Source organism: Aotus nancymaae, unplaced genomic scaffold (genome assembly GCF_030222135.1).
Source record: "Aotus nancymaae isolate 86718 unplaced genomic scaffold, 86718_ANA_hifiasm-v0.15.2.pri h1tg000092l, whole genome shotgun sequence".
Classification (NCBI taxonomy): Eukaryota; Metazoa; Chordata; class Mammalia; order Primates; family Aotidae; genus Aotus; species Aotus nancymaae.
The window spans coordinates 2,542,169-2,567,537 of record NW_026988507.1 but is presented as its reverse complement, the minus strand read 5'-3'; the positions used below and the strand labels follow the sequence as shown (position 1 = coordinate 2,567,537).

The 25,369-nt window shown below is 57.0% G+C and overlaps 2 protein-coding genes across 8 annotated transcripts in view; one reads left to right on the top strand and one right to left on the bottom strand.

Annotated features, from left to right (window-relative positions):
• SLC48A1 (solute carrier family 48 member 1) overlaps window positions 1–14,480 on the top strand; it is a 29,841-nt gene extending 15,361 nt beyond the window's left edge. The window contains exons 2-4 of one of the 3 annotated variants that reach the window (XM_064369829.1): window positions 4,490–4,657; window positions 5,616–5,760; window positions 12,649–14,480. In XM_064369829.1, the coding sequence (XP_064225899.1) occupies window positions 4,490–4,657; window positions 5,616–5,752 (305 nt within the window). In that variant the 3' untranslated portion in view covers window positions 5,753–5,760; window positions 12,649–14,480. Of the gene's footprint in view, window positions 1–4,489; window positions 4,658–5,615; window positions 5,870–7,346; window positions 8,252–12,648 lie in introns of those variants that run through there. The other 2 variants (XM_064369828.1, XM_064369830.1) reach the window with 2 other exon arrangements.
• The window catches only part of HDAC7 (histone deacetylase 7), a 36,468-nt gene continuing 20,297 nt past the window's right edge, over window positions 9,199–25,369 (bottom strand). For 2 of the 5 annotated variants that reach the window (XM_064369827.1, XM_012459116.3), the window contains 24 exons: window positions 24,668–24,855; window positions 24,446–24,536; window positions 23,998–24,109; window positions 23,282–23,397; window positions 22,915–23,040; window positions 22,109–22,200; window positions 21,809–21,919; window positions 21,490–21,670; window positions 21,088–21,284; window positions 20,663–20,836; window positions 19,278–19,497; window positions 17,810–17,943; window positions 17,524–17,644; window positions 17,237–17,355; window positions 15,385–15,492; window positions 15,095–15,150; window positions 14,834–14,921; window positions 13,614–13,733; window positions 13,280–13,377; window positions 12,023–12,141; window positions 11,187–11,320; window positions 10,808–10,892; window positions 9,541–9,679; window positions 9,199–9,351 (listed from right to left, as the gene is read on the bottom strand). In XM_064369827.1, coding sequence (XP_064225897.1) covers window positions 9,306–9,351; window positions 9,541–9,679; window positions 10,808–10,892; window positions 11,187–11,320; window positions 12,023–12,141; window positions 13,280–13,377; window positions 13,614–13,733; window positions 14,834–14,921; window positions 15,095–15,150; window positions 15,385–15,492; window positions 17,237–17,355; window positions 17,524–17,644; window positions 17,810–17,943; window positions 19,278–19,497; window positions 20,663–20,836; window positions 21,088–21,284; window positions 21,490–21,670; window positions 21,809–21,919; window positions 22,109–22,200; window positions 22,915–23,040; window positions 23,282–23,397; window positions 23,998–24,109; window positions 24,446–24,536; window positions 24,668–24,855 — 2,975 coding nt within the window. In that variant the 3' untranslated portion in view covers window positions 9,199–9,305. The remainder of the gene's footprint in view (window positions 9,352–9,540; window positions 9,680–10,807; window positions 10,893–11,186; window positions 11,321–12,022; window positions 12,142–13,279; window positions 13,378–13,613; window positions 13,734–14,833; window positions 14,922–15,094; window positions 15,151–15,384; window positions 15,493–17,236; window positions 17,356–17,523; window positions 17,645–17,809; window positions 17,944–19,277; window positions 19,498–20,662; window positions 20,837–21,087; window positions 21,285–21,489; window positions 21,671–21,808; window positions 21,920–22,108; window positions 22,201–22,914; window positions 23,041–23,281; window positions 23,398–23,997; window positions 24,110–24,445; window positions 24,537–24,667; window positions 24,856–25,369) is intronic. The other 3 variants (XM_012459117.3, XM_012459118.3, XM_012459119.3) reach the window with 3 other exon arrangements.

The window sequence follows — 25,369 nt, the reverse complement described above, 5'->3', positions numbered from 1 at the left end:
TCATGAAGTAGGCATTATTTTGTGTCCTATAGGTATGTCCTGTAGGTATATTATTGTGTCCATTTTGCAGACAAGGAAACTGAGGCCTGAAGTTAAATAAATTGCTTACCCAAGATTACACAGCTAAATGAAATAATATGTGTCGGAAAGGACTTTGGGAAGAAAATATGTGTAGGGATAATACTTTTACACATGATGATCATATTCCATTACTAAAATCCTCTGCCAAGAGAACTCTAAATGGAATAACTAAAAATAACTAATTTACTCACTGCCCCCAGGCTTGCTGAGAGCCATCCCTGGATAGAGTCACAGCATGAGGCGGGGTTTCTTCCTTAGAAGACGGGCATACATAGCCCCGCCCTACGCAATGACATCAAAACGCTGGGTCGCCAAGGAGGGTAGGCACTCTGGCTGGGGTGTTCCCTGCCTGCCCAGCTGCCTCACCACCTGTGAGCTCCTGAGGACAACTGGCCCATCTCTCTGCCACTTTTTTGTTTGCTATTGGCCCTGTTGCTTTCCCCTCTGGAAGGCGGCGTCACAGCCCTACCCATTGCCTTGCTAAGACCCAAGGCGAGAGATAGGATGAGGAGGAAGGGCCAGCCCTGGGATCCCAGCTGGGTGTGTTGAGTCCGGCCTGGTGGAAGTGGAGGTGAGCCCTACCTGGCCGTTTGACCCCCTCCTGGGCAAGTTTCCTCATCTATTAGGAGTGGGAGGAAATGTCCCTGAATGACGTCTGACTTCCCTCCAGATCTGAAATCTTGCAGTTCTGCCTACTCCCTGAATCTTCCATCTCCAGCTGCCTACTAGAGGACTGTGGAAAAGGCCTTTCTTACACTCTAGGGAGTTGCCTGGGGTTTCCTTCCGACCCACCTCTGCCCTCTCTCCCTCCCCACAGGCTTCCCTTGGCCTCTGAGGCAGGCCAGCTGTGGAGCTGCCTTCAGAGAGAGGCGCTAGGGCCGCAGCCAGCTGGAGTAGGGTCCTGGCATCTCCCTGATGGTCTGATCTTTGACAGTGGCCGTGGAAGAGCCAAAACTGCTTGGTAGTGGTGGTGCATGATGGTGGCAGGGAGAGGGTTGCCAAGCCTGGGCCTCCCACCTTCCCCACCAGGAGTGGGTTCCCAGAGGGGCTGTGGCCAGTCAGCCTTCTTCCTCTTTTGGCAGTAAAGTGTCAGCAGATTTACTAACTTGTGAGCACCCTACTTCTGACTCAGCATTTTATAGCTCAGAATCTGCTGAGTCACCCAAGGGCAGCCCCAGAGTATTCCTTCTCCCCTGGGTTGGACCAGGCAAGGACTGATTGGGCATGCCAGTTTCTGAAGCAGGGTCATGGAGCCCCCTGGGTCTGGTGCGCAGAGTGTTCATGGGTGGGGACACCCTCTCTCTCCCATCCTGATGGGTATCCTGGAAGAAGTAGCTTTGGAGAAAGGCAGTCGCAGAAGCAAGGCTCATTTTCCTGGAGAGGTGGGCAGGCGTGAGTTGGATCTACCTGGTCTGACTTTGCTGTGGGAACCCTGGGGTAACACATAGACTCTTGCTCTAGGTTTAGTAGACCAAGGAAAGAGAAAAAGAAAAGTTGCTCCAGGAGTCTAAACAGCTCTATATTTTTCCCCCTTGAGCTGTGAGCAAGAGCCCTGGGGCCCCAGGACTGTCTTCCTCCTAGGCAGGAGCAGAGGGCCTGACCTCGGCCCAGTGTTCCTCTTGTCTGCGTTTACCCTGTAGGATCTCCTGGGTGTCTCCTGTCTCCTCGCCTCCAGCGCAGCCACTGGGGTTGCTTTCACCGCCCTACCCTGTGCCTTCCTTGCCCTTAGCTTACTTATCGGCTGTGAGCCCAGAGGCCGAGCAAGGGCTCTGCTCCTTGAAACAGGTGGAGTGGAACAATGTTATGGTCTGGTGGGCTTGTGGCCAGGTGGAGCTGGGGACCTGTTCGTTCCACCCTGAGTTTTGCAAACCAGGCTTCCTAGAATCCCCCAGTATGCTAGGGAAGGGTACTAGGGAGGGACATTGCCTCCTGCCTGATGTGTGGAAGGGGACCAGTGAGGGGGCTCTGCTTCCTTCAGTGACTCCTTTGGGTCGGGCTAGTGGACAGCTCCCTTCCCAGGAGGGTGGTGGGAGCCAGGGCGGGTGGGATTAGGCCTGCCTCCAAAGTTGGTGTGTGTTTATCTGGAGGGGAGGCCTCTGTGCAGGGCCTGGAGCAGGGCTGAGGAAAGGTGAGAGGTGGGTAAAGTATGCCTGCTTCTTAACAAACAACGGGGCCTGAAACACCCCAGTGCCTGTCTTCCTCTCCCTCCTGCCCTTAGCCCTCTTTGGTATGTGTGTGTATATGGGGGTGGGAGTTTTGGGGAACCACTCGATCGTGATCAGTGGACTAAGATGGCATCTTCATGGGCCCTTATTTCAGCATTTCCTAACCCAGAAACTGCTGAGTCACAGAGGATTTGTTCTGACCTCATTTTTCTCCTAAGCTGCCTTCTAGAATCTTTGAGTAGGAAAGGATCTTAGAGCTCAACTTCCCCAATCCCTCTGTGGCACGGGGAGACATGGCAAGCGGACCTGTTCCAGACAGGTGCCCATCAGACTATTCCTTGAGTGTGCTCAGTGACAGCAAGCCTTGTTCCCAGGGCCCTTTAAGAAACCAAACAGCTCCCTCCAATGAAAACATGGGATGCCTGTGAGGAGTGGGGGGGACTTCTGGGGAAGGTGGCTGGTATAAAATCCAGATCTTGTAGGATGTAAGAGGAAACTGTGGGATGATTGTCCTGTCCACCTCTGACCCGCTCCAGCATCCAGACTAGGCCCACCCTGATCTCAGTGGGAGGGGGACCCAGGCCCCTAACCCCTGAAGAAGAGTGGAGGTGGGCAGGGGCACAGCTGGGAGAGTGTTTGGGGGATCAAACAGTGGCAGGGGCTGGGGGAAGCTGTGGGCTTGGTGGCCTCCACCCTCACTAGGGTGGAACCCTGGGCCCACCCATCTTTAGATGTGGAAACACCAAGGCTTTGGGACACAGCAGTGCCAGGCTCCCGTTTTCTTTGCTTGGAGTCTCATGGATGTTTGTTCGTCACTGGACTGCCTGGGGACAGCCGGACTGGGACAGCCTCTGAGCTGGACTAGCTTCCCCTTGCCTTTTTTCCCCCTTTAAAAAAGTTATGAAATATTTTAGACATATAAAAAAGGATGGACGGTTTAACAAATACCCTAATACTCATCATCCAGCCTAAGAAAACAGCATAGATAAAATAGTATACATTCCCCACGCAGCCTAAGAAACAAAATAGCATAGATTTCCTCAAAGCACTTCCCTGCCCCACCACCCCATCAACTTGCCTTCCTTGTCTCCATTGCCAGAGAGAACCACTTTGCCCAACCAGATGCTTATCCTTCCTGTGCACATTTGGTAAGTACTCTGCATGGCATGTGTGCAGCCGCCTTTTGGAAAGGCCTCCCAACTCCTAGGATGCGGCGGCCTGAGTGGCCCACACCCTGTAGCTCAGCCGGCTGCGAGCCTGCAGCTGGCTCTGCCTCTTTCCTCATTCCTCCCTTGCCGGGACCCGCCGCCCTGCCCGGAACCTTGCCAATGGAGTTGATATTTGTTCCACTCTTTGGGCTGCACCAGCAGGCACTGCCTGGCACAGAGGGTTGTTTTGTTTTGTATTGTATTGTATCGGCCGGGTAGCAGCTGGCATCCTAGGGGAAGTGCCCACCCAGGCGCAGAGGCCAGGCCCAGGAAAAGCTGGGACAGGCGGGGGGATGGGGGAGTGGCGTGCCGTTTGCCACAAAATGGAGGGAGTGGCATGAGGTCTGGCCAAGAACAAGAAGGCCACTCAGGGGCTGGGTGGCCCTGGGGTCTTCATGACTGGCCCTCCCCATCCTGCAAGACCAACTCAGGCAGTTTGGAAAGAGCCCTACTGCCCAAGAGCTTGGCTGCAGACCTTGTGACTGGGTGGAGGAGGAGCATGGGGCAGGAGCAATGGCTTCCCTGCTCTGTGGCTCTCAGGGTAGACTAGCAAGTCCCCAGAAAGCAGACTGGGCTATAAAGGCTCAGACTTTCTGGTTCTCAGGATCCCTTTATTCTTTTGAAAAGTAGTGAAACTCCACGCATATTTTATGTATGTGTTATAGCTATTGATATATACCATATTAGAAGTTAAAATGGAACATTTTCAGCATTTTAAAGTAATACTAAAATAACATGAATTAACATTTTTATGAGAGATACTCAATGTTTTCCAAAACAAACAAAAAAATGAGAGAGAAGGGTAGAGTTTTGTATTTCTGCAGATTCCTCTAATGTTGGGCTTACTAGCAGGCAGCTCAGTCTCTTACCTGCTTCTGATACGCACCGAAAAGGAAAACTCCATTCTAGGAGGGAGTGAGTGACTAGACCATATTCTTGGAGTACTTGCTCTTCTTATGCAGATAGGCCTGGCCTAGTGGACCTACAGGGCCCTGGAGCACCTGGGTGACAGGCCCTGATGTGTCTCTCCTGCAGGGGTGCTGGCGCTGTGGGTCCTGGTGACGCACGTGATGTACATGCAGGATTACTGGAGGACCTGGCTCAAGGGGCTGCGCGGCTTCTTCTTCGTCGGTGTCCTCTTCTCAGCCGTCTCCATTGCTGCCTTCTGCACCTTCCTCGTGCTGGCCATCACCCGGCACCAGAGTGAGGGCGGGTCCCAGGGAAAGAGGGCATGGGACGGACGGCAGGGGGGATTTTAGCAGCAGACCCTGGGATTCCCATCCTGGTTCCACAGGTTACTTCCAAAGGGACTGGGTGGATCACTTAACCTCCCTGGGCTCAGGTTTTGTTATGGTTCAAGTGGGGAACACAAGTCCCTACCTCCCAAGTTGGGTGGATTCAATGAAACTGATGGGAAGTCTTGAGCTGTGCATAGCCCATGCAAGCACTTGTGATATTGGTACCCATTAGTCGCTGCTCTGCTCTGGGATGGGAGCGCCCTCTGGTGGCTGTGGCAGGAAGTAACCAGAGGCCATTCTTCCTGAAGTCTGATGCTAAAGCAGGTTGGAAGTGTCCTAGGGTACTTTTCACAAAAGCAGAGTGGATGATACAGACCTGTGATTGGCCAGCCCTGCCCTTCCCTAATCCCCATGGCCTCCTGCTTGAAAAGCCTGGAGTGCTCCAAGCGGTCCCCAACCCCTAGGCTGTGGAACAGTAGTGGTCCGTGGCCTGTTAGGAACCAGGCCGCACAGCAGGTGAGGGGTGAGCAACCCTTAGCAACCGAGCTTTGCCTCTTGTCAGGTCAGCGGCAAGTATTAGATTCTCATAGGAGGGCGGACCCTATGGTGAACTTCGCATGCAAGGGATCTAGATTGTGTGCTCCTGATGATCCAATGTCTGGTCTAAGGTGAAACAGTTTCATCCCAAAACCATCCCCTCCAATTTTTCATGGAAAAATTGTGTTCTATGAAACCAGTCCCTGTTGCCAAAAAAGTTGGGGCTGCAGCTCTAAACCTTTATTAAACCGTCTTTCTGTAGGGTCGGTTCAGCTGCCGGGAGGTTGCAGGGATGTTGAGTGGGGAGGGTGGCCCTGGCCTTGTGGCTGGTGCAGGGGCCGAGGGCCGGGCCTGCTCAAGTCACTGTTGGTGCTTCTTCCCTGCAGGCCTCACAGACCCCACCAGCTACTACCTCTCCAGCGTCTGGAGCTTCATTTCCTTCAAGTGGGCCTTCCTGCTCAGCCTCTACGCCCACCGCTACCGGGCTGACTTTGCCGACATCAGCATCCTCAGCGATTTCTGACCCAGGGGGTGAGGTCTCTGCACTCTGGGGGGCCTTAGGACGTGGACTCAGCCTCTGAGACATTGGGAGGGGCTACTCCCACCCTCTGGGGGCCCCAGAACTGTGGCAGAAAATACACAGCAGGACCAGCGTGGTCTTCTAGGAAGCTGTCCCACCCATCCCCTTTGGGGGAGACCTGGGTGTGGTAGAGAGGGGATCCTGCCATGTTGCTCCTCATCAGCCTGGACAGAGGGCAGCTTTAGACCTTTTCAAATGGATCTGTTTTCTTTTTTTTGAGATGGAGTCTCACTCTGCCATCCAGGCTGGAGTGCAGCAGCACAATCTCAGCATCTCGGCTCACTGCACCCTCCGCCTTCCGGGTTCAAGCAGTTCTCCTGTCTCAGCCTCCCGAGTAGCTGGGATTATAAGCACCCACCATTATGCCTGGCTACTTTTTGTATTTTTAGTAGAGGTGGGGTTTCGCCATGTTGACCAGGCTGGTCTTGAACTCCTGACCTCAGGTGATCCACCTGCCTCAGCCTCCCAAAGTGCTGGGATTATAGGCATGAGCCACCATGCCCAGCCTGGATCTATTTTCTTAGCATGCAGTAAGGAATCTTTGTATGTAAGGCCAGGGCAACAAAATCAAGAGGTCAAGGGGTAGGGCCATGAGGCCTGGACCTATGCTGCAGGCAGGGGCTTTTGTCCCTGCTGCCCTAGGCACTCTCTCCCCAAGGCCAGGGTGGGGGCCTGGGGAGGTCAGGTCAGGAATCTCTAGCAGAGACCGCTCAAGCCCCCATCCCAGCACTGCTCCGAGTTGGTCTCCCATGAGTGTGCTAGAGCCAGATAGCCATGGCCTCCCACCCATCTCTCACTCACACACACAGGCATCCACATACCCCAGAGAAGGACTTCTCAAATGAGGCCAGACTCAGGGTCACAGGGAATGTGCTCCTACCCCTGGAAGGGCTTTGGGGAAGGGGGCAACATGGTAGAGGCTGGAAGGAGCCCCCAAACCTGTGCCCATGCGTCTCGAGCCCTGTGTTTCCACTCTGCCTTCTCAGAGTACCCTCACTGCACCCACACCACCGGCCAGGAGAGACCTCTCCCACTCCAGCCCCTCCACTGCCCTTCAACTAGAGCTTTCACCCTTTTACATCTCTCTTCTGAAGGACACAAATCTGCTTTTCTGCCCATACACTGGCCCAAGGGCTGACCTCACTCAGGAGGGAAGGGGCAGTTGTCACAAGGATGATTTGATGTTAGGCTGCCATTTTGCACGGTCTCCCCCTTCCCACCTGATGTGTCCTGCCCCTCAGCTCTTTGCCTTATCTGTGTCACTGTCACTTTAGCAAAAATACAGCAGCCATTTATATCAGTCAGCCTCTGGTGGTTACTCATGAGGTGGGAATCTTGCGGGGACAGGTGGACTTCAGGAGGACTGGGCAGGGAGGGAGTGATAGTGGCAGTTCTCTGGCTACCTGATTAAGCCATTTCCCTAGTTAAATTGTGCCCTGGAGGGCAGGGGACAGGGTCAATGTCTCTGGGGCTGGAGGCCTTCTCTCCCTGGGCCTTCTGGCATGGGGTAACCACCAGCTCTGCTCTCCTTCTCCAGCTCTCCTCTCTCCAGCACACCCCACCAGGGCAAGGATGCCCACGGGCGCAGCTACAGCCACCCTTGCAGGATTTGGTGTCCACACCTGAGAGTCCAGGCCAGATGGGAAAGAGATTAGCACCTCTTCCCTCATGCCCTGCCAGGCTGCCGGGAGCTTGGGCCAGGTCTAAGGTAATGAGGTGCTCCTCTTCCTGCTGGAAAAACCAGGCCGCCTCAGAACCACAAAGTCAGGTGCTGCCAGCCTGGCGCCTTCCTTTATGCTTAGGCTGGGCGAGCTTGTCCAGGCCTGTGCCTCGCCCCTTCTCTCTTCTAGCTTCAGTGTATGCTTAATCAGGCATGGTGCATCAGAGCAGGAAGGAACCATCAACAGTGTATACTTCTGGAGCCTTCTACTGATAAACAGAAGCCCCAGAAGATGATTTGACTTACCTGAGCTCCCAGCAGGGACTTAAACCCAAGTGTGTCTGAGTCACAGCTCTTTGGGGATGCTGTGGCGAGCTGGGGCTGAGCTCTTGTATTCTCACTCCCCCTCCCCACCCCCAGTCCTGCCACATCAGGCTGGGCTCTGTGGACTCAGCCCAGGGCTGCTTCCTCCTTGCCACCCCAAAGTGGGACAGCCAAGGTGTGTTCAGAATGGGTTCTTCCTGCAGGGCAGGAAGGGCAAAGAGTTAGAGGGGCTGCAGCCCAGACCACCCTGGGCTCTCCTCCAGCACTAAGGCACTGACTCAGACCCACACTGTGCTGTGCCCTGCACACCCACCTGACCGCGTGCTGCTCACTTCCGGGGGGGGGGGGCCCTTTCACCCTTTCACAGGCACTTTTAAAGCAAATAAAACATTTATTGTTCAGATTTTTTTCCATTTTTTTCCTTTTTACAAAAACATGCATACATACACAGGGTATGGTGGGTCCTAGGAAAGACACTCACACACACGCCTCACTCGCACACGTTCACACACACTCCTCACTCACGCACATGCTTACACACATTTTCCTTCTTGGTCCCAGGCCTGGACCCCCAAAAGCCTTGAAGACTTTGCCAGAGCAGCCTCCCCTCCTCCATGTCTGTATCTTCTCTCTCACCCCTTCCCCCTCAGCCAGGCTAGTCCTGTGTGGGGTGGGAGTCAGAGTGGTGGGGGGGATGCCCCAGAAACAGAGAAGGCTCCCAGAGGGGGAGTGACTGAGGGGTCCCAGGGGTAAGCTGTGCTTCTGGGGGAGATGAAGGGTTTGGCACCATTGGATCAGGAAGCACAGGACTCCCAGAGCACCCATCAGCTACACCAGGGCATCAACAGGAGGTCCACGTAGGAGGCCTCTGGCAGGGGCAGGGACAGATGGAGGGCTGCCGGTCTCGGCTATCAAGGAGCTTCACCTCAGTGCTTGGTGGCCAGGGGAAGCTTCCCGAGTCATCTGAGGAAGCAAGTGAGAGGGACTCCCACTGCGCCTGGGAAGCAAGTGAGAGGGACTCCCACTGCACTCAGGGATATGGGACCTCTTGACTCCCCACTCCCCTCCCAGCCCCTAGAGCCTAGGAAGGGCCACCCAACGTGAGGCCAAGTTCACATTTCTGTGTGGAGCCTGGGGCTGTGTGCAAAGTCTGGGGTCTGCAGAGCCAGGAATAGTGGTTAAGGGGGAGTCCGACGGAGCCGGAGCCAGTTCTCCTCTGTGCAGTCCTGAGGAATGGGGGCCACAGCCAGGGCCCAGACCCCAGAGGGTAGAATCTGTTCTCGGGAGCACTGCGGGGGCTCACCACCCAGTCTGCCTCCTCTCAGGGTCCTCTCCAGTCCCCATTCTAGACACAGGGATTTTGCAGGCTCCCTGGATGACTGTCAAAGCAGGCAGGCTGTTCTCTGGTCCCAGCTACCTGCCCACAGGATCTCTAAAGACCCAGGAACTGCCAGAGGTTAGAAGAGAACAAGGTCCCAAGGGCATGATGGGTGGGCAGATGGTTCCAGAGCCTTAGAGATTCATAGGTTCTTCCTCCTCCACCAGCTGCTCCGAGGGCCTGCGGGGAAGGACAAGGGTGGGATGCTGGAGCGCCAGGGCTGCAGGAAGGGCCTTAGCCCAGCTTCCTCAGCCCTGGTCAGGAAGCCTGGGAGGGTTGGGATGGCTGTATAGGGGATCTGGGGTCTTCAAGCAGGGAGGAATGACGCGGTGGAGAGGCCGCGGGCCCGGGGCTGGGGTCTGGCATTACCTGTCTTCAGCCAGGATGCCCACAGAGAGGGATGCCAGTGCGGTCACTGCCTCCACTTCTTCTTTGTCAGCTCCTGGCACCCTAGGCACCCAGGAGTCTGGACAGGAAGCCAGGCGCTGCATGCATCCCCAGTATTTACCTGAGGTAAGACACCAGGTCAGAAAGGGTTGGAGAAAGCAGGCCCCTCCACACCGCGTCCTAGACCGGATATTGAGGTTGGTATCTCAGGCCCAGGGCCCCAGAGTAGCGGGCCTGTCCTCCACTTGGGGTTGGCTCTCCCACCTGCCCCTCTCCTCGCTTTGCCTGACAGGATGAGGAGAGTGGGTTCAACATGGCTATGAGGGTACCCAGGTGCCCAGCCTTTCTCATCCACTGTGGCTGCAAGGCCACCTCTGACTCATTCCCCACAGGTGCGGGGCTCCTGAGAGCACCAGGAGGGCCTGCTTGCCTGCAGACAGGGTCTGTGTGACAGTGACCTCCTGGAACCCCAAGCCCAGGCCTCCCACTCATGCAGCCCCCACCAGTGCCCAGCTCAGCACTCGGGAAAGGAGGTGGGAAGGACACAACGTGAGAGAGCTGACTGTCACCGCGGCCGCTCTGCATGCGTGCCCAGGCCAGGAGAATGCTGCTCTTGCCTGCTGCTATGAGGAACCATGTCCTGGAACCTGGCTCAGTGTGAGGGCACCCCCCATAAGAGGAATCAGTGGTGCCTTTACCATTATGTAAAGACATAATGGCTCCCCTATCCAGCCCTAGATGTGGGAATCTATTTTATTCATTTTTCATCCCCAGTATAGATTATGGGTCTTTACATAAGATCCTCAATAGATGTTGAGTTGAAGTTGAAAATGTAAAGTACTTTACAAATGTAGGGGTTATCCCAAGACCCAGCCCCCAAGCTGGCAGAGCTCCTGAGATCCTCAAGGCCAGGACTGAGGGGAGGGATGGGAACCAGGCCTTTTGGCAAACAAGGCCATGAGTGTTGCTGCTGACCTGGCTCTGGTCTAGGGCTGTAGCCAGCGATGGAGGCCAGTCCCTTCCTTGAGGGGCCATGGTCTGGTGGGCCCTTCTGGCTCCATTGGGAGGGCTCAGAGGATACCACCTCATCGAGGGGTGCCTACCTGGGTGACTCACAGGAATCTTACTCCAGACCAACAGCAGGTCACCTGGCTGGCATGGAAAGCCCTAGGACTCCGGCCACTGGGGGGCAGGGTACCACCAAGATCCTTCAGGCTGAGCTCAGTGAGTGTCCCATCGCCAGACTTACTGTGCACCCGGATCACGGCCTCCAGAGAGCGGATGGCATTGAGGTTGGGTTTCTGTTTCCAGCCTTCTTCTGAAAGGGGATCCACCTACAGAAAACAGTACATCAGCCACCAGTCTCTCAGGGACCCACAGGCCCAGCTCATTCCCACCCCAGGGACTCTGGCCTTCTGGGCACAAGCATGCTTGACCTAGGTCAGGAGATGCTGCCTGGACCCAGCTTGGAACGGAGGCTTCCGCTTCACCTACCTTGTTTCAAGCCTGGCCACTCCGACCCTGTCCCATCCCCTGTCCCATCCCATCTGCCTGCTCTTTGGGTAGTCCTGGGAGAGCTGGGCTTACCTGCCTGACAGAAGCATGGAGTGGGGAGGGAGACAGCTCACCTTGTTGCCCAGAAGAGCAGCTACACAGGCCTCAGAGGCATCACAGATGGCTGTGAGGTCATGGCCCCCCTCCAAGGCCAGCACCACTGCACCTCCTGCCAGGCTCATCAGCTGCTGTGTCATGTACCCAAAACCTAGAGGTTGGGTGGGGGGAAACAGGAGGGGCGGGAATGGAGAGGTGGCCTCATTCTCTACCCTGGTGGCTTCCCTGCTTGCGTCCTCCCTAAGAATGACTCACGTGTATCAATCACTGTTTCCAAAGTGCTTTCACATTGAATCTCATGCAAAACCTACTAGTATGCTTCACTCAAGGCTCAGGGAGGTTAAGGGCCTTGGGAAAGGCCCCACAGCTATTAAGTGGCAGCAAGGTAGGACTTCAACTTGAGGCACTGACTCTAGCCTGGGTCTTTTTCACTGAGCCACACCCTCTCCTCTTTCTGTCCTCTGGGCCCTGTCTGAGTGGGCGCCCTCTATTCTGAGAGTGCTGCTCCTCCCTCCCCTTCCTCTGGAGGAGCTGCCAGCCCACCTAGAATCAACTCAGCTGGGGTGGGGAGTCCCATGGCTGAGCTTCCTGCCTATTGGACTTAAGTCTCCATAGGTAGGACCTGGTCAAGCCTTCCTTGGTGAACCGGCCTGGTCCTGAGAAAGGGCCTGGGCTGTGCTCGTCTAGGAGATCCCAGGGAATTTCAGGACCAGCTGCCATAATCCAGTCCTCAGGCTGAAAGCCCTGGGCTGGCCACTGCCACCTTCCCCTTTCGACTTGGGAATGCCTCCCCACCCCCCCTACTGCCTGGCTCTCAGCCCCTACACCTCCCCCTCAGCTGAGCCTCCCTTACATTTGGCAGAAACATGGTAGCCACCCAGCGGGGCCGGGTGGCCCTCAGCAGCATCAAACCCAGCAGACACCAGGACCAGGTCTGGAGAGAACTCTCGGGCGATGGGCATCACGACTATCCTGTGAGGTCACAACAAGTGGCAGTCATCGTACTGTGCAGGGGTGCCAGGGCCGGTCCTGCCAACTTTGCTGTGGGGCATCCTGTTCTTAGGACTCCAAGGCTCCTAATGCCCCAGCACAACTGGCAGACTTCTCTGACCTCCCTGACCTTGGCTGGCCACCCATGTCCCTGGCACACACAGCCTGAGGATTCAGCCCTCTAAGGGTCTTAACTAGCAAGAGGCAGAAAGGAGCCAAGGATGGGCACCAGAGGGAACGGAAGAGGGGTGTGTGTGCACGAAAGCATCTGTGGGGTGCAGTGGGCAGAGCCCCAGGGAAAGGGTAATCTCAGCCTGTGGAGATGGGCCCTGGTCACTAAGCTTCGGGGATGGGAAATGCTCAGGCCTTCGGACTGAGTTGATCACACCCAGCTACTCGCTACCTGAGAGCTGAGTGGAGGTGGGGCAACTAGGTCCTCTGAGGTCCTGGGCCGCCTGGCTACATTCTCTCATCCTGTCCCTCTTCCAGGTCCCCACAGCTGCCTCCTCCTATGTCTAACCCAACTCTGGGGCCTGCCTGGGTGCTCTTCAAAGCCCTGAGCTCTGAGAAGACTCCAGGAACTCCAGCCCAGGGCTCTGGCGGAATTAGCTGTCATAGAGACAACTCCAGAAAAGTGTTTCAAGATCCATTTCCAGAGTTCTCTTTCCCCAAATGGAGTGCAGGGACCCCAGTATGAAATATATGAGGGCTCCTGAACAGATCCTGAAGCCCCTCTTCAGAATGGTTTTTCTTAAGTTACTCTCCCAATACGGACATTATACGCTTTCTCTCCTTCTCCACAATTTAAGTTTCTGCTCTCCTGCTCAAAGCCCACCTCCTGCAGGCAGCCTTCTCTGACTAAATGTGCCAGCTCTGCTCACTCCACTGCCCATCTGCCAGCAATCAGTTTGACACTGGCTCTTGGTAATGTATGACTGCAAAGTACCCTTTGACTTTTGCATTCTTCTCTGTGTGTCCTATTCCCACTGGTGTTCACCTACCATGTCTGGGAACTGGTGGGGACAGGCTGACAATCCAACTGGCCACCTCCACCCCGGTGATCTCAGGATAAGGGACAGGAGAGGGTGGCCTTGCCCTTCTGGGCCCCCAGAGCACGTACCTGAAAGCAGCCAGGTACTCAGGATCCCCCATGGGGGGGTCCAGGCCTCCAGCCCAGGCCACATTGACATTGAAGCCCTCACCACTGCCAGCCCCTACCTGGAAAACAGAAGACAAGAGAGACATGAGGACAGTAGAGTCCCAGAAGGGGAACGCCAGCATGTCAGAGCTGCCAGCCCAGCTCATCCAGCCTCCTCATTTCCAGGTGGGGAAGCTGAGGATCAGAGAGCCTCGGCAATCTGCCCAGGATCACATAGCTTGTCGTGACAGAGGCAGAGTAAGTGCCAGGAGGAGAGTCGATGAGGCTGGAAGGTGTGGCCCTGATGTGCGGTTACCTCATCCACAGCCCCGCTCCCCGGGAAGAAGTTGCCGTTGTCATGGCGATGCAGGGAGATGTAGAGCACACTGGGGTCTTGGTAGAAGGTCTGCTGGGTGCCGTTGCCGTGGTGCACGTCCTGTGTAGGGAGATGGGCAGTGATTACGGAAGGTCTGAAGGCAGAGAGAGGGAGGCCAGGACAAGTTAGAAGGGTTTCAAGGTCAGTGGCCATTCTGAGGTCAGGACCCTAGACTGGGGATCAGGAACCTGGGGTTCCTAGAGCCACATGGTTGAGTGGCCCCACGTAATCCACTGCCCGGCTCTGAAACTCGGTCTCTCTGTGAGGGACGAGGCTGGCTGTAATATGAGATCCTGAAGGAGAGGAAGTGTCCCAATCTCAGGCCAGCCCACCTGAGAGAGTAACTGTGTGGACATGGGGTTAGTGGCATGGAGAGGGGAGGGTCCAGGGTTACACACATCAGGAACCACTCTGTCTTGCATAAAGTCATGAAGTGATGAGGTGATGAGAAACCAAGCTCGGTTACAGAGGGGCTGGTACATGAGCTCTCCCAGGGAGAGCTGGGCCCTACACTCAACTCACAGGACCATGCGGGGACTCAAGTGTGCAAAGGTCCTCCACCGTTGTCAACTTCTGCTTAGAAACATCTCTTTCACAGCTGTCAGTGCAGAAGGGAAACAGCCTAGCAGTTAAACGCAAGCACTCTAGAGCTAACCGGCCTGGGTTCCAATCCATCTCACGACTTACGAATGACTGTGTGTGAGTTACTTAATCTCTCTGTGCTCACTTTCACCTGTAAAGTGGGTTATAGTCAGGATTAAATCCATCATGTGTAAAACCATCAGTGTCTGGATGTGATTAGTGGTGTACTGATGTTATTTGCTCTTATTCTTATCATCACTACCTGTACAGGAAATGCAGAAATTACTAGATCTGCCAAAAGAAGCCAACAGAATTCAAAAGACAATACTCAAATGAGAGCTCTTACCCATTGTGGGGGTTTGTGATGGCTGAATGCATTCCCACACACCATCCCCTGTGGACCTCCCAACTGTGATGAGGGTATTATCTTCACCCAAACTTTTTACATAAGGGAAAACTGAGGCTCAGGGAGGCTAATGCAGAACGAAGACATGAAGCCACATCTCTAACATCAGGCTCAGAGCTCTTCCCCTGGGGCTCTCAGATCAGCTCGGAGGGTGCCAGGAACAGGCACCTACCCAGTCTACAATGAGGATCTTGCTGGCCTTGTTCTGCTGTTGCAGCTGCCGGCAGGCGATGGCCACTGAGTTGAAGAAGCAGAAGCCCCTGGGAGGAGATACAGGTCCTGCCAGCCCATTCTCTCCACATTCCCTCACCTCCCAGGCCCCTGGGTTGGCCCACCCTGAGAAAGCTGGGGGAAGAAGAGAGAATGTCCCTAAAGGAAGGCCCTGGGGGCATGCCCCCCACCTCATCCCGTCCAGGTCTTCCCCTAGCCTTACATGGCTGTTGAATGATCTGCATGGTGTCCTGGGGGCCGCACCACAGCGAAACCATTCTGGAAAAAGAAAGAATGTGTGCCAATCAACAGACAGCTCTGACCCACAGCTGCATGAACGTGCCCCAAGAGTTCAAATCTCAACCTGGTCCCCAGAGCCCTCAATTTCCCCTCCAAACACCTGTGGCAATCTCTAAGAGGAACACGATGCCTTGGGTCCTGGGCCTGGATTCCCCACTACCCTGCCCTGCTGCCTCCTTTGCGGTGTGTCCACCTTCATCCCAAACCTCCTACCTTCAGCTCACGGGAAGCCACTTTGAAGGTGAGGTCGGTGACACTGCCAGCGGCCCAGCGGGCTGCATTGGAGGAATGCAGCTCATTCCAGATGGTGTCAGTGTCCACCTGCGGGAGCCAGAGTCAGGGCCCGTATCATCCAAGGCTTCGCACAGGAGCCAGGGCCCAAGGTGGTCCCCACCCCACGGCCAGGACCCCAGGGGCAGGGAGCTGGACAGACAGTGCTGCCTCCCCAGTGCCCCACCGCCCAAAGGCAAGGCCTCCTGTGTCCCCCAATCCCAGCATGACTTCTTCCCAGCTTAAGTCCCAGCACCAGCCCATTATCTGGCCAGCACTCTGCTGGCAGCATCACGCCTGCCTCCCCAGTCAGGGGAGGGGGCATGGCGTTACCTGGGCGGGACTTGGGGTTTGGGCCGGGAGGGGGTTTTAAGCCCCAGCTGACTCTGCTCAGGCCCTGCGGGACGGTCGGAGCTGGAGGGGCCGTCTGCACCACTGTCTTCCACTCAGGGCCCCTAGCCCAGGCTGGGAGGCCCCCCAAACCCAGTCCCTGGGCCTCAAGGCTAGGGAGGGGCCGGGGGGCATGATGGGGAGATGGGGAGGGCGAGGCAGACCAAGAGAGGCGAGGAAGGCAGAGAGAGTCGCAAGAGGCTGGAGAAAGAGAGAGAGAGAGAAAGACAGAGAGGGAGAGGAGGGAGGAGAAAACAGAAGCAACAACAGTTGGAAAAACCAGAAAGTGGCAAGAAATGGGAAGTCGTGAATAGGGTCCTGACTGGCTCCCAAACGTCACCCACTGGCTACAGCTCCCTCTCTCCCTCCAGAGTCAGGCCTCCATCCCCTGCCTCTATACACCTTGCTTGAGAAACTACTGCAGGGACAGTGTTAGGCGAGGAGAGCCGAGCCAGAGGGGGCGGGAAGCTCCCTTCACGAAGGGGAGAGGACTGAGGAAGCAGAGCTCGAGAATTTGGGGCTGTGTCCCAGAGTAGCGAAGTGCCGGATGGCCAAGGACACTGGAAGCACCACCGCGACCTCACGCCAGGCAGCCCAAAATCCGGGGACCAGGCGACCTCACGCCAGGCAGCCCAAAATCCGGGGACCAGGCGACCTCACGCCAGGCAGCCCAAAATCCGGGGACCAGGTGACCTCACGCCAGGCAGCCCAAAATCCGGGGACCAGGCGACCTCACGCCAGGCAGCCCAAAATCTGGGGACCAGGTGACCTCACGCCAGGCAGCCCAAAATCCGGGGACCAGGCGACCATGCCAGGCAGCCCAAAATCTGGGGACAAGGTGACCTCACGCCAGGCAGCCCAAAATCCGGGGGCCAGGCAACCTCACGCCAGGCAGCCCAAAATCCGGGGACCAGGCGACCTCACACCAGGCAGCCCAAAATCTGGGACCAGGCAACCTCACTCCAGGCAGCCCAAAATCTGGGACCAGGTGACCTCACGCCAAGCAGCCCAAAATCTGGGGACCAGGCTGAGGTTCCCTAACTTGACACTTCAGAGCAGACAGAGCAGCGTGGTGGCCAACACCCAACCGTCGGGGGCTCTGAAGGGAGAGATGAACCTATCCCCCAGCCTTGGCCCTGCTCCTGGAGCCTCGCTCAACAGCTACCAAACACCTTCTAGGGGCAAGGCTTAGGCTAGGCTCCGCATTTGGGGGACACCGTGAGCTGAGACACGCCTGTCCAAAAGGAGGTTCCCACTGCAGAGGGCACCTCAGGAAGTCCCTGGTCCACGCTGTCTGGCAGAACCACAACAAGCAGGGGTTCTGTAGGGGCTGGGCCTGGGAGAACCATGGGGAGGAGAGCTGAGAGCCCTGGCAATGCCCCCTGAGACCCCTGGGCACACTTACCCCAACCCCACCACAGGGCAGCATCACAAACATCCGCTGTGCCAGGAGCCCTGCGGGGAGAGCCCAGCCCACGTCAGTGTGAACACTCTCAGCCTTTGGCCCGACCGGGAGCAGGGAACCTGGATAGCAGGGCCAGGTGGGTATTGGGGGAGGGAATATGGAAGGGAGTGGGGACGTCCAGGGCTGGGGAGGAGGCAGGCTGGGCAGAGCCAAGACAGGAGCGCACGGGAGCTGGGTGAGGTGAGCGGGCACAGGAGACCCGGGGCTCAGGGCCACTAGGCCCTTACCTGCCAGCTTCCCGTTGTCCAGTTTCAGGCGGCTGAGCGGGTTGGTGCCATAGAGGAGCACGTGCCGCTCAGAGTGGACCGACTGCAGCTCTTCCAGGGAGGCCTTCCGGCCTCGGAGACACTGAGAAGGGACCCACAGAGCTCTGTGCCCATGTTCACCCCTTCCCTCCCATCATCACCACCCCATCTGCCCCTCATCTCACATGAACCCCAGGGCCCCCCAACCCCAGCCCTCCCACAACTCCTCCCTCTACCCATTCCTGGGCCCCCACCCACACCTCCTCACCTCACACTGGCTCCGGAGCCCCCGCTCCTGCAGCCGGGACCAGATGCTCTGGATGCGGCCGGCGTGCTCCGGGTGCCTGCTGTTGTCTCCGCAGGAGCACTGGTGCTTCAGCATGACCGAGTCATAGACCAGCCCTGCGGGAGCAAGGGTCAGAGTGGGGACCTGGGGAGTCCCACGGCCTCGGCTGCAGAGAACACGCCAGCACCACCACAGCAGGCACCCACACAGAGCCAGGCGGGCACACACCCCTCACACCGACACAGGCCTGCATTTCATCCTGCCCCCAGCCCCAGCGCCAGCCCCAGCCCCAGCCCCTCCACACGCGCCCAGACACTTCCCCAGGTGGCGGCAGCCAACACACCAACACGGCTGCCAGAGCCACAGCCTTCCCACGCGTGAACGCAACTGCTCCATGGCCCAGCACTCGAGGGCCCAGCACCAGGCCCTCAGGTGCTCAGAGCTAAGCACAGGGCCTAACGTACCGCGTCTCACACGGGTGTCATGAACCCAGAGAGGCTACCAAGGGGCAGTGGGAGGGGAAAGAATTCCTAGGAAACCCCCAAACTGGGAACTAAGAAGCCACAATGACACTGGACCATGGGATAGACAAATCCAGCTTTGGAGAAGTGGCTGTTTCAGTCTGCAGTGGGAAGTCTTCAGAGGAGGGCCCTGTGCATGGCAGGTGGGAGGGTCAATTTCTGTGCATCGACAACACCAACGACCTTCAAACTGCTCACCCATGTGACCCACGAACCCTACTCTTTTTAAGTGAACCTTGGGAAATAATCCCAAGCATGAGGGAATATTGATGCATAAGGAAAATAAAATAAACTATAATCTAAATGTCTAACTGATAAGGTATCCCTCAGTAAAAATGAAATACAATAATGAAATACTATGAGACTCTCAGTTTTAAAGATTAATTATACCAAGAAGGGCTCATACTATGTTAACTACATAAAGCAGATATAAAATGTAGTTCATGTGTTTATGGCATCTGTACATGTACCTATGGCCAGAACAAAGACTGAACTGAAATACAGAATTTCAGAGGGGTTACTTCTGGGTTGTGAGGCGCTGATTGGTGATTTTTCTATTCTTCCTATGTTTTTCTGTACTCTTCAAAATGTCTAAAATATTTCTGAGCTCTTTTTACAAGCAGAGCAACAGTAATAAATATCATTTTTTAAAAGGGCTGACTGCATCGGCAGGAGCCTGAAATTCTTATCCTGGCTTGGCTACCACTTGCTATTTGACCACAAGCTTGTCACCTTAGATTTCCTGAGCCATGGTCCTCATCGGCCAAACGTAATAACCAGCTGTTCCAGGGCTCCATGGGCACTATGTGGGCCTGACAAGGCTAAGCGCTCTGCGGCCTCTAAAAACATGCTGAGTGACACCACTGTACCCAGATGGACTCGTGCCACCAGGCCCCTCCCTCCACCTACCACCCTCCTCCCGGTCTCACCTGTGGTGAAAGGCAGGGTCCTGGCAGGGGTCTCTGAGCTGGACAGGACTCGGGCCTGGCTGGCGGGCTCCGAGGTTGACAGTGAGGCAGGTGCGGCTGGGGAAGACTGAGCCCGGGACAGGGGCCGGTGCCCGCCCTGGGCCAGGGGAAGCAGCACAGTATCCCCGGTGCTGCCCCGGGGGAGCCGCCCAGCCAGTCGCTGCTGTTCCCAGAGCAACACCTGGGGGGAAGACGGGGCCTTGGTCGCCAGTGTCTCAGGGTCCTGATCCTTCTACATCTGCCTAAGGTTTTGGGGACCCCCAAATTGGCCCCTTTCCTAGAGAGATTCCAGAATAAACCTAGACCTGCCATCCAATGGGGCTCTGGCCTTTGACTATCCCTGTCCCCAGCAGCCCCCTCAAAGGCTTGCACCCCAGACTGACCACCCATTCCATCAGAGCTCCCTGGACCCTTGGGACTCCAAAGCCAGAAACCAGGGGAGGGTTGCTGGATCTTGCTCTGACCAGGATGTCCTCATCTCCTGGACTGTGTAACCATCTAAGAACATGTATATGGCCTGTCACCATGTGTTACAGATTGAATTATGTCCCCCACCCTCAAATTTATATGTTAAGTCCCAACCCCCAGTACCTCTGAACACGACCTTATTAGGAGATAAGGTCTTTACAAACAGAAGTAATCAAATTAAAATGAGGTCGTTAGGGTGAGCCTTAACCCAGCATGACTGTGGTCCTTATAGGAAGAGGAAATCTGAACAGACACACACACAGAGGGAAACCATGTGAAGCCACAGGAAGAAGATGCCCATCCACAAGCCAAGGAGAGAGACCTGGAACAGCCCCTGCCCTCACATTCCCAGAAGGAACCAACTCCACCAACACCTTGATTTCAACTTCCAGCCTCCAGAACTGTGAGCCGGTAAATGCCTGTTGTCCAAGGCACCAGCCTATAGCACGTATCCCAGCAGCTCTCAAAAGCTAACGCACCGGGTCTCGATTCCCACAGTGAGCGCATTCTGCTGGACGTGCTGGAGCCTGGCTCATCCCACCTCCCGCCCTAGCCACCTTTCTGGATAGAGGGGAGACATGCCAGGGCAGGACTGTGTGTGGCTGCAGGGAAGGCCAGACTCCCTGCTGGAAAAGGGACATGGCCACACCTGAGACTGGCAAGCTGTTGTGTGTATGAGTGTGTATGGGTGTGTGAGGGTGCATGTGTGTGTGTGCCTACACCTTGGTGTGGATCCAGCACCCAGGATCTTATAGGCAACCGTGGGTCCTAGAGCCGCCTCCTGCCCTGATATCATATCTCCCTCCCTACCCCATCTTATGCCAGGCCCCAGAGTCTTCTGAGGACATTGTCTCAGGGGCAGGTGGGCACTGCCATACCTGGGGGTGCTGCTGAAGAGGTGCGGGGCCTCTGGCCTCGGGCTGTCCGTGGCTCAGCTCCCTGTGCTCCAGGCCATCATCCACCACCTGGCCCGGTCCCCCGCCATCTGTCTCCAGGTCTTCAGCCGAGGGTATCTGCCGCAGCCGGGGCTTCTCACTCGGCTTGGCTGACCTCTAGGGAGGGGAGACACCTGGCTGACATGCCACGGTAAAGCAAGGGGCATGGGGTGGGAGGCGGTGGACTGGGCCAGGCAGCCAGTCATCTTGCTGGGACTCCAGCTGCCATGCAGCTCTGGGACCCCAGAAGCCACATCCCCCTCTTTTGCCCTCCAGATCCCTGCCCTTTCTAAGTACCCCTCTTCTTTTGGCCCCCAAGGCCCCAGTTAAGCACCCCTTCGATACCTCCACTACCCAGTTCCTCTCACCTTGATCACCTGGATGTGAGTTTTGAGCTGCTCCAGGTGGGGCTGCATGGGGCCCGGTGGTGGGGGAGCGGTGGCACTGGGGGGCAGGGGCTCTGAGCGAGTCCGGCTCAGTGGCCAGTGGAGGCCTGACCCAGAGAGCCGCTCGGTGGTCATTAAGGACTGGGCAAAGTGGAAGGGCAGGGGCCCAAGCCCGGGCACTGCAAAAAATCAAGGGGTGGAATAAGGAGGGAACCACAGGGAGCAATGGAAGGAAGCAAGGGTATAGGGTGGGGGGCCAGGGTGCCACAGGGTGATGTGCAGGATGGGGGACAGAGACAGGGAGGAAGGATGGTCCCATCCCAAGCTTGGCACTTAGCAGGGTGCAGGGACCCAGGCCCTTCCCTGGAGAAGCAGCAGACTCACCAGTGAGTAGTGGGGCGTGAGAGCCTGAGGGGTCCAGAAGGAGAATCGGCTGCAGGCGAGAGGGCAAGGTGCCCCCAGCCTCGGGCTCCAGGCCATGGGGCAGGAAGAGGGGAGTGTGAGGGCTCCCCAGGATTGGCCCCCGAGGGCCCAGAGTTGGATGGGTCCTGCGGTCACTCTCAGCCTGAGGTAGAGGCGGGAGAAGTCACGGGGAAGAAGATTCCAGCAGAGAACAATGAAGGTGATGGGATGAGGCAGCAGGAAAAGGGAGTGAAAGAAGCTGGGGGGGCTTGGAGTGGGGGTGGGCACCCCAGCCACTCACCCTGGCAGGGGCGGGCAGCCCCAGCGTGATAGCGGGCAGCAAGGACACTGTCGGCAAGGCGAACGGGGCCAGAGAAGTCTCCTGCAGCCGCAGCCGCTGGCCCAAGAGCGCCTGCCATGGGAGCAGGGCGAGGGTCACTGGTCCCAGACCTCTACCCTGGTGCGCCTTCCCCAGAACACCCAGGAGGCTCTGGCAGGGGCTGCCCAGACCCTGTAGCCCCAGCTGGGGCAGGGCCACTAGCTAGAAGAAGGCTGGGCCTCAGAACTGCCCCAGGAGAGCCCAGTCTCGGCAAGGCCTTACCTCCGAGCCCAGGATGGGGTTGGGGCCGTGCTCGCTGTCATTGGGGGAGCTGCACCCTGACGCGGGCGTGCTGCTACTACTTGGGGAGGAGTCTGAGGGTTGGGGAGAGAGGGAAGTGCAGTCAGAGGCCAGGGTGGGCAGGAGGGTACAGCCAGGCCACCTAGTGCAGGAGAGCCAGGGGCAGCCCCTTCCTTAATGGGCACCTCTGCTTCCTGCTTTCTTTTTTTCTTTTCGAGACAGAGTCCCGCTCTGTTGCCCAGGCTGGAGTGCAATGGTGCGATCTCGGCTCACTGCAACGTCCGCCTCACAAGTTCAAGTGATTCTCCTGCCTCAGCCTCCAAAGTAGCCGGGACTGCAGGCATGTACCATCATGCCCGGCTAATTTTTGTATTTTTAGTAGAGACAGGGCTTCACCATGTTGGCCAGGCTGGTCTCAAACTCCTGACCTAGGTGATCTGCCCACCTTGGCCTCCCAAAATGCTGGAATTACAAGCATGAGCCACCGCACATGGCCTCCTGCTTTCTTCCCATAAGAGCAGGAAGAAGGCAGGCCATCTTCGGCCTACAGCACCTTTGCACAATTTTTTTTAAAGGGTGTGTCCTTTTCTGGGAGATGTCAGCTAATAGAGCAGGGGCTGGGTTTCAGCCCCAACTCCCCACCTTCGGCAAGTGTGTGAGACACCCCCATACAACCATGCACGGCAGTCTTAGGGAAGGGAGACCCCTTTCTGGGTAGGGCCTGACCCAAAGGGACAAGACCAGCCAGGCTTGAGGATGGCAACTGCACCCGCTTGGCCGGCCCTCACCTCCGAGGGTCTCTGCAGGTCGCCGCCGGAGGCTGGGGGGCGCACTCTCCTTTCGAAGCAGTGGATTTTTCCTCCGCTCCAGGGACTTCTTGGGCTTATAGCGCAGCTTCAGGTTGGGCTCAGAGACTGCGGGGAGCACCAGCATCACTCAGGCCCCCACCACCCTTCTTTTTCCCACCCTTTAGTCCCTCAGTCCCAGTCATCTCTATGGGTCCAGGAAAGAGAAGGGAGAGCCAGAAAGAAGATCCTAGCCTACCGACGATCCCCTGGCCCAGCCCAGCCAGCCCACCCCCGCACACTCCTGCCCACGTCCAAGGCCCTTCCCTGTTCCTTTGCCTGGAAGGTCCCGCCTGTCTGTCCAGCTCACCTGTCTTGCGCAGGGGGAAGTGCTCTGGGGGGTCACTGGGCAGGCTGGGAACAGGAGGCAAAAAGCTGCTGAGCATGGAGCGGGCGGCTCCTTCCGTCTCCAGGGGCTCCAGGGTTCTGCAGAATGAATGCCAAGGCTGCTTCAGAGGGGTGGGGACACTGCACGGGCATCACCCTGAGCATGGGCCGTGGGACCTGTGGAGGAGGCTGCAGCAGGCAGGGCTGGGCAGTGTGGGGCTGGCAGGATGAGGACCATCTCCAGGTGGCAGCAGTGGGCCACCTGTCCTCTCCAGCAGCCACAGTGCAGAGCTCTGACCTAGGCATAGAAGCCAGGTGCTTGGGTGAAGAGACCACTGGAGGCTCTGTTACCTGCACTAGGAACCTGCTCTGGGAACCAGGACATTTTTGTGCTCAGGGAAAATATAACAAGAGAAGAGGCTCATATGTGCAAGAAACAAAGCCAGTAGGGTGTGTGTGTGTGTGCATGTGTGTGTGCGTGTGTGTGTGTGTGAAGGGCCTTGGGCAGGGTGGGGAGAAAATTTAAAGAGAGAAGAGGACAGGTATCAGTTGAGAGAGGGTCTTGGGGGCATTATGCTTAGAGGAAGGGTAAGGACTGGGAGTGGCAGCTGGAGAGGAAGAGGGCAAGTGTATGTGTGCTCATGGCTAACACGTGGGGGGCATGTGGGGACAGGAGGGAGCAGGTGAGGAGGGCGTTACCTGTAGGCAATGCTGGGGCTGTTGGGATGGACTGTTCTCTCCAGGGCTGCCTGCTGTTTTTTCAGAATCACCTCTGCCAGCTTCTGCTTGACCACGCTGCTGGCTACAGCACCTGTTGGGGCAGAGACATGAGGGGGCTGCAGGTGGGTGGACAGACGGCCTCGTGGCACTCCCTGGCATGGCTCTGTCCCCATCCTCAGTAGGGGCATCCCAGGGACTCCCCACAAGAGCCAAGCCCAAGGCCCTACCCCTCCCTGGAGCCTCCAGACACTCCCTCACCCCCACACCCCACACACATTCACAGGCAGAGCCAGGCAAGCAGAGGGAAAGGCTCAGCTCAGGCCTAGCTGGCTGCTCCCCTCCCACCTCACTCCTCACAGGCCACACAGGCAGCCACAGGCACCCGGTAGGGCTGGGCTGGGCTGGGCTGGGGCAGCCTCATCCTTACTTCGCTTGCTCTTGTCCTTGTGGAGAAGCTGCCGCAGCTCTTGTTCCTGGGATCCCACCTGCAACTCGGGCATTGGTGTGTCCATGGAGAGCTGTGGGCAGGGCCAGAGGCCCAGGAAGGGACAAGGAGTTGAGGACTGAAACTGGGGTGTAGGGAACTGGAGGCAGGGAGGCTGGGGACCAAGATCAAGGTGGCCCCACGTGTGGGGAGCTCCATCTTTACCCTCATGGGCTCCACCGAGCGCTGCTGCTGCAGGCCTGCTAGGAAGAGGTGGTGGTGCAGGCGCTGGGGACGCTGCAGGGCCAGCAATGTGGGCTCTGGTGGGGGCTCCACTGGGGGCCGCTGGCCCACCCGCAGGTCCATGGGCTGGGACTGAGGGCCTGGTGTGTCTGCACAGGGCCTGGGGCAGCCTGGGGACAGAGAGAGGGGCAGGGTAAGTTGGAAAGGTTGTCCTTGGAGGTATGACTACAGCCTGACCACCTCCCTCGGGCTCACTTGAGAATGGCAAAACCCTCTCATGAGGTTTTCCCTCACTTAGTCCTTGTCATAGTCCTGCAAGGCAGGTATTATCGATTCCACTTTGCTAGTGAGAGAAAAGGTCACACGAACTGTCCAGTTACACTGTATCGCTGGTGGTGTTTGCATGGAGGCTTCTGACTCCATGCACAGTGCTCTTCCACTAGACATGCTCCTCCTCGGGCAGGGGGCTGAGGGCTACGGGGACCTACGATGAGCTGCAGGCCCTATGGTGGGACATCTTGGCCCTGTCTTCTCCCTCCCTTCATCTCTCCCTGGAATCAAAGGATTTGCCCAGCTGCCCTCTATTGAGTTGGGCTCAAAGGAAGTGATCGGGCAGGCAAACAGGCCCACTTTGTTCTGCCTCCAGCTCCGAGCCTCACAGGCCCTCCAGATCGCCACCCCCCC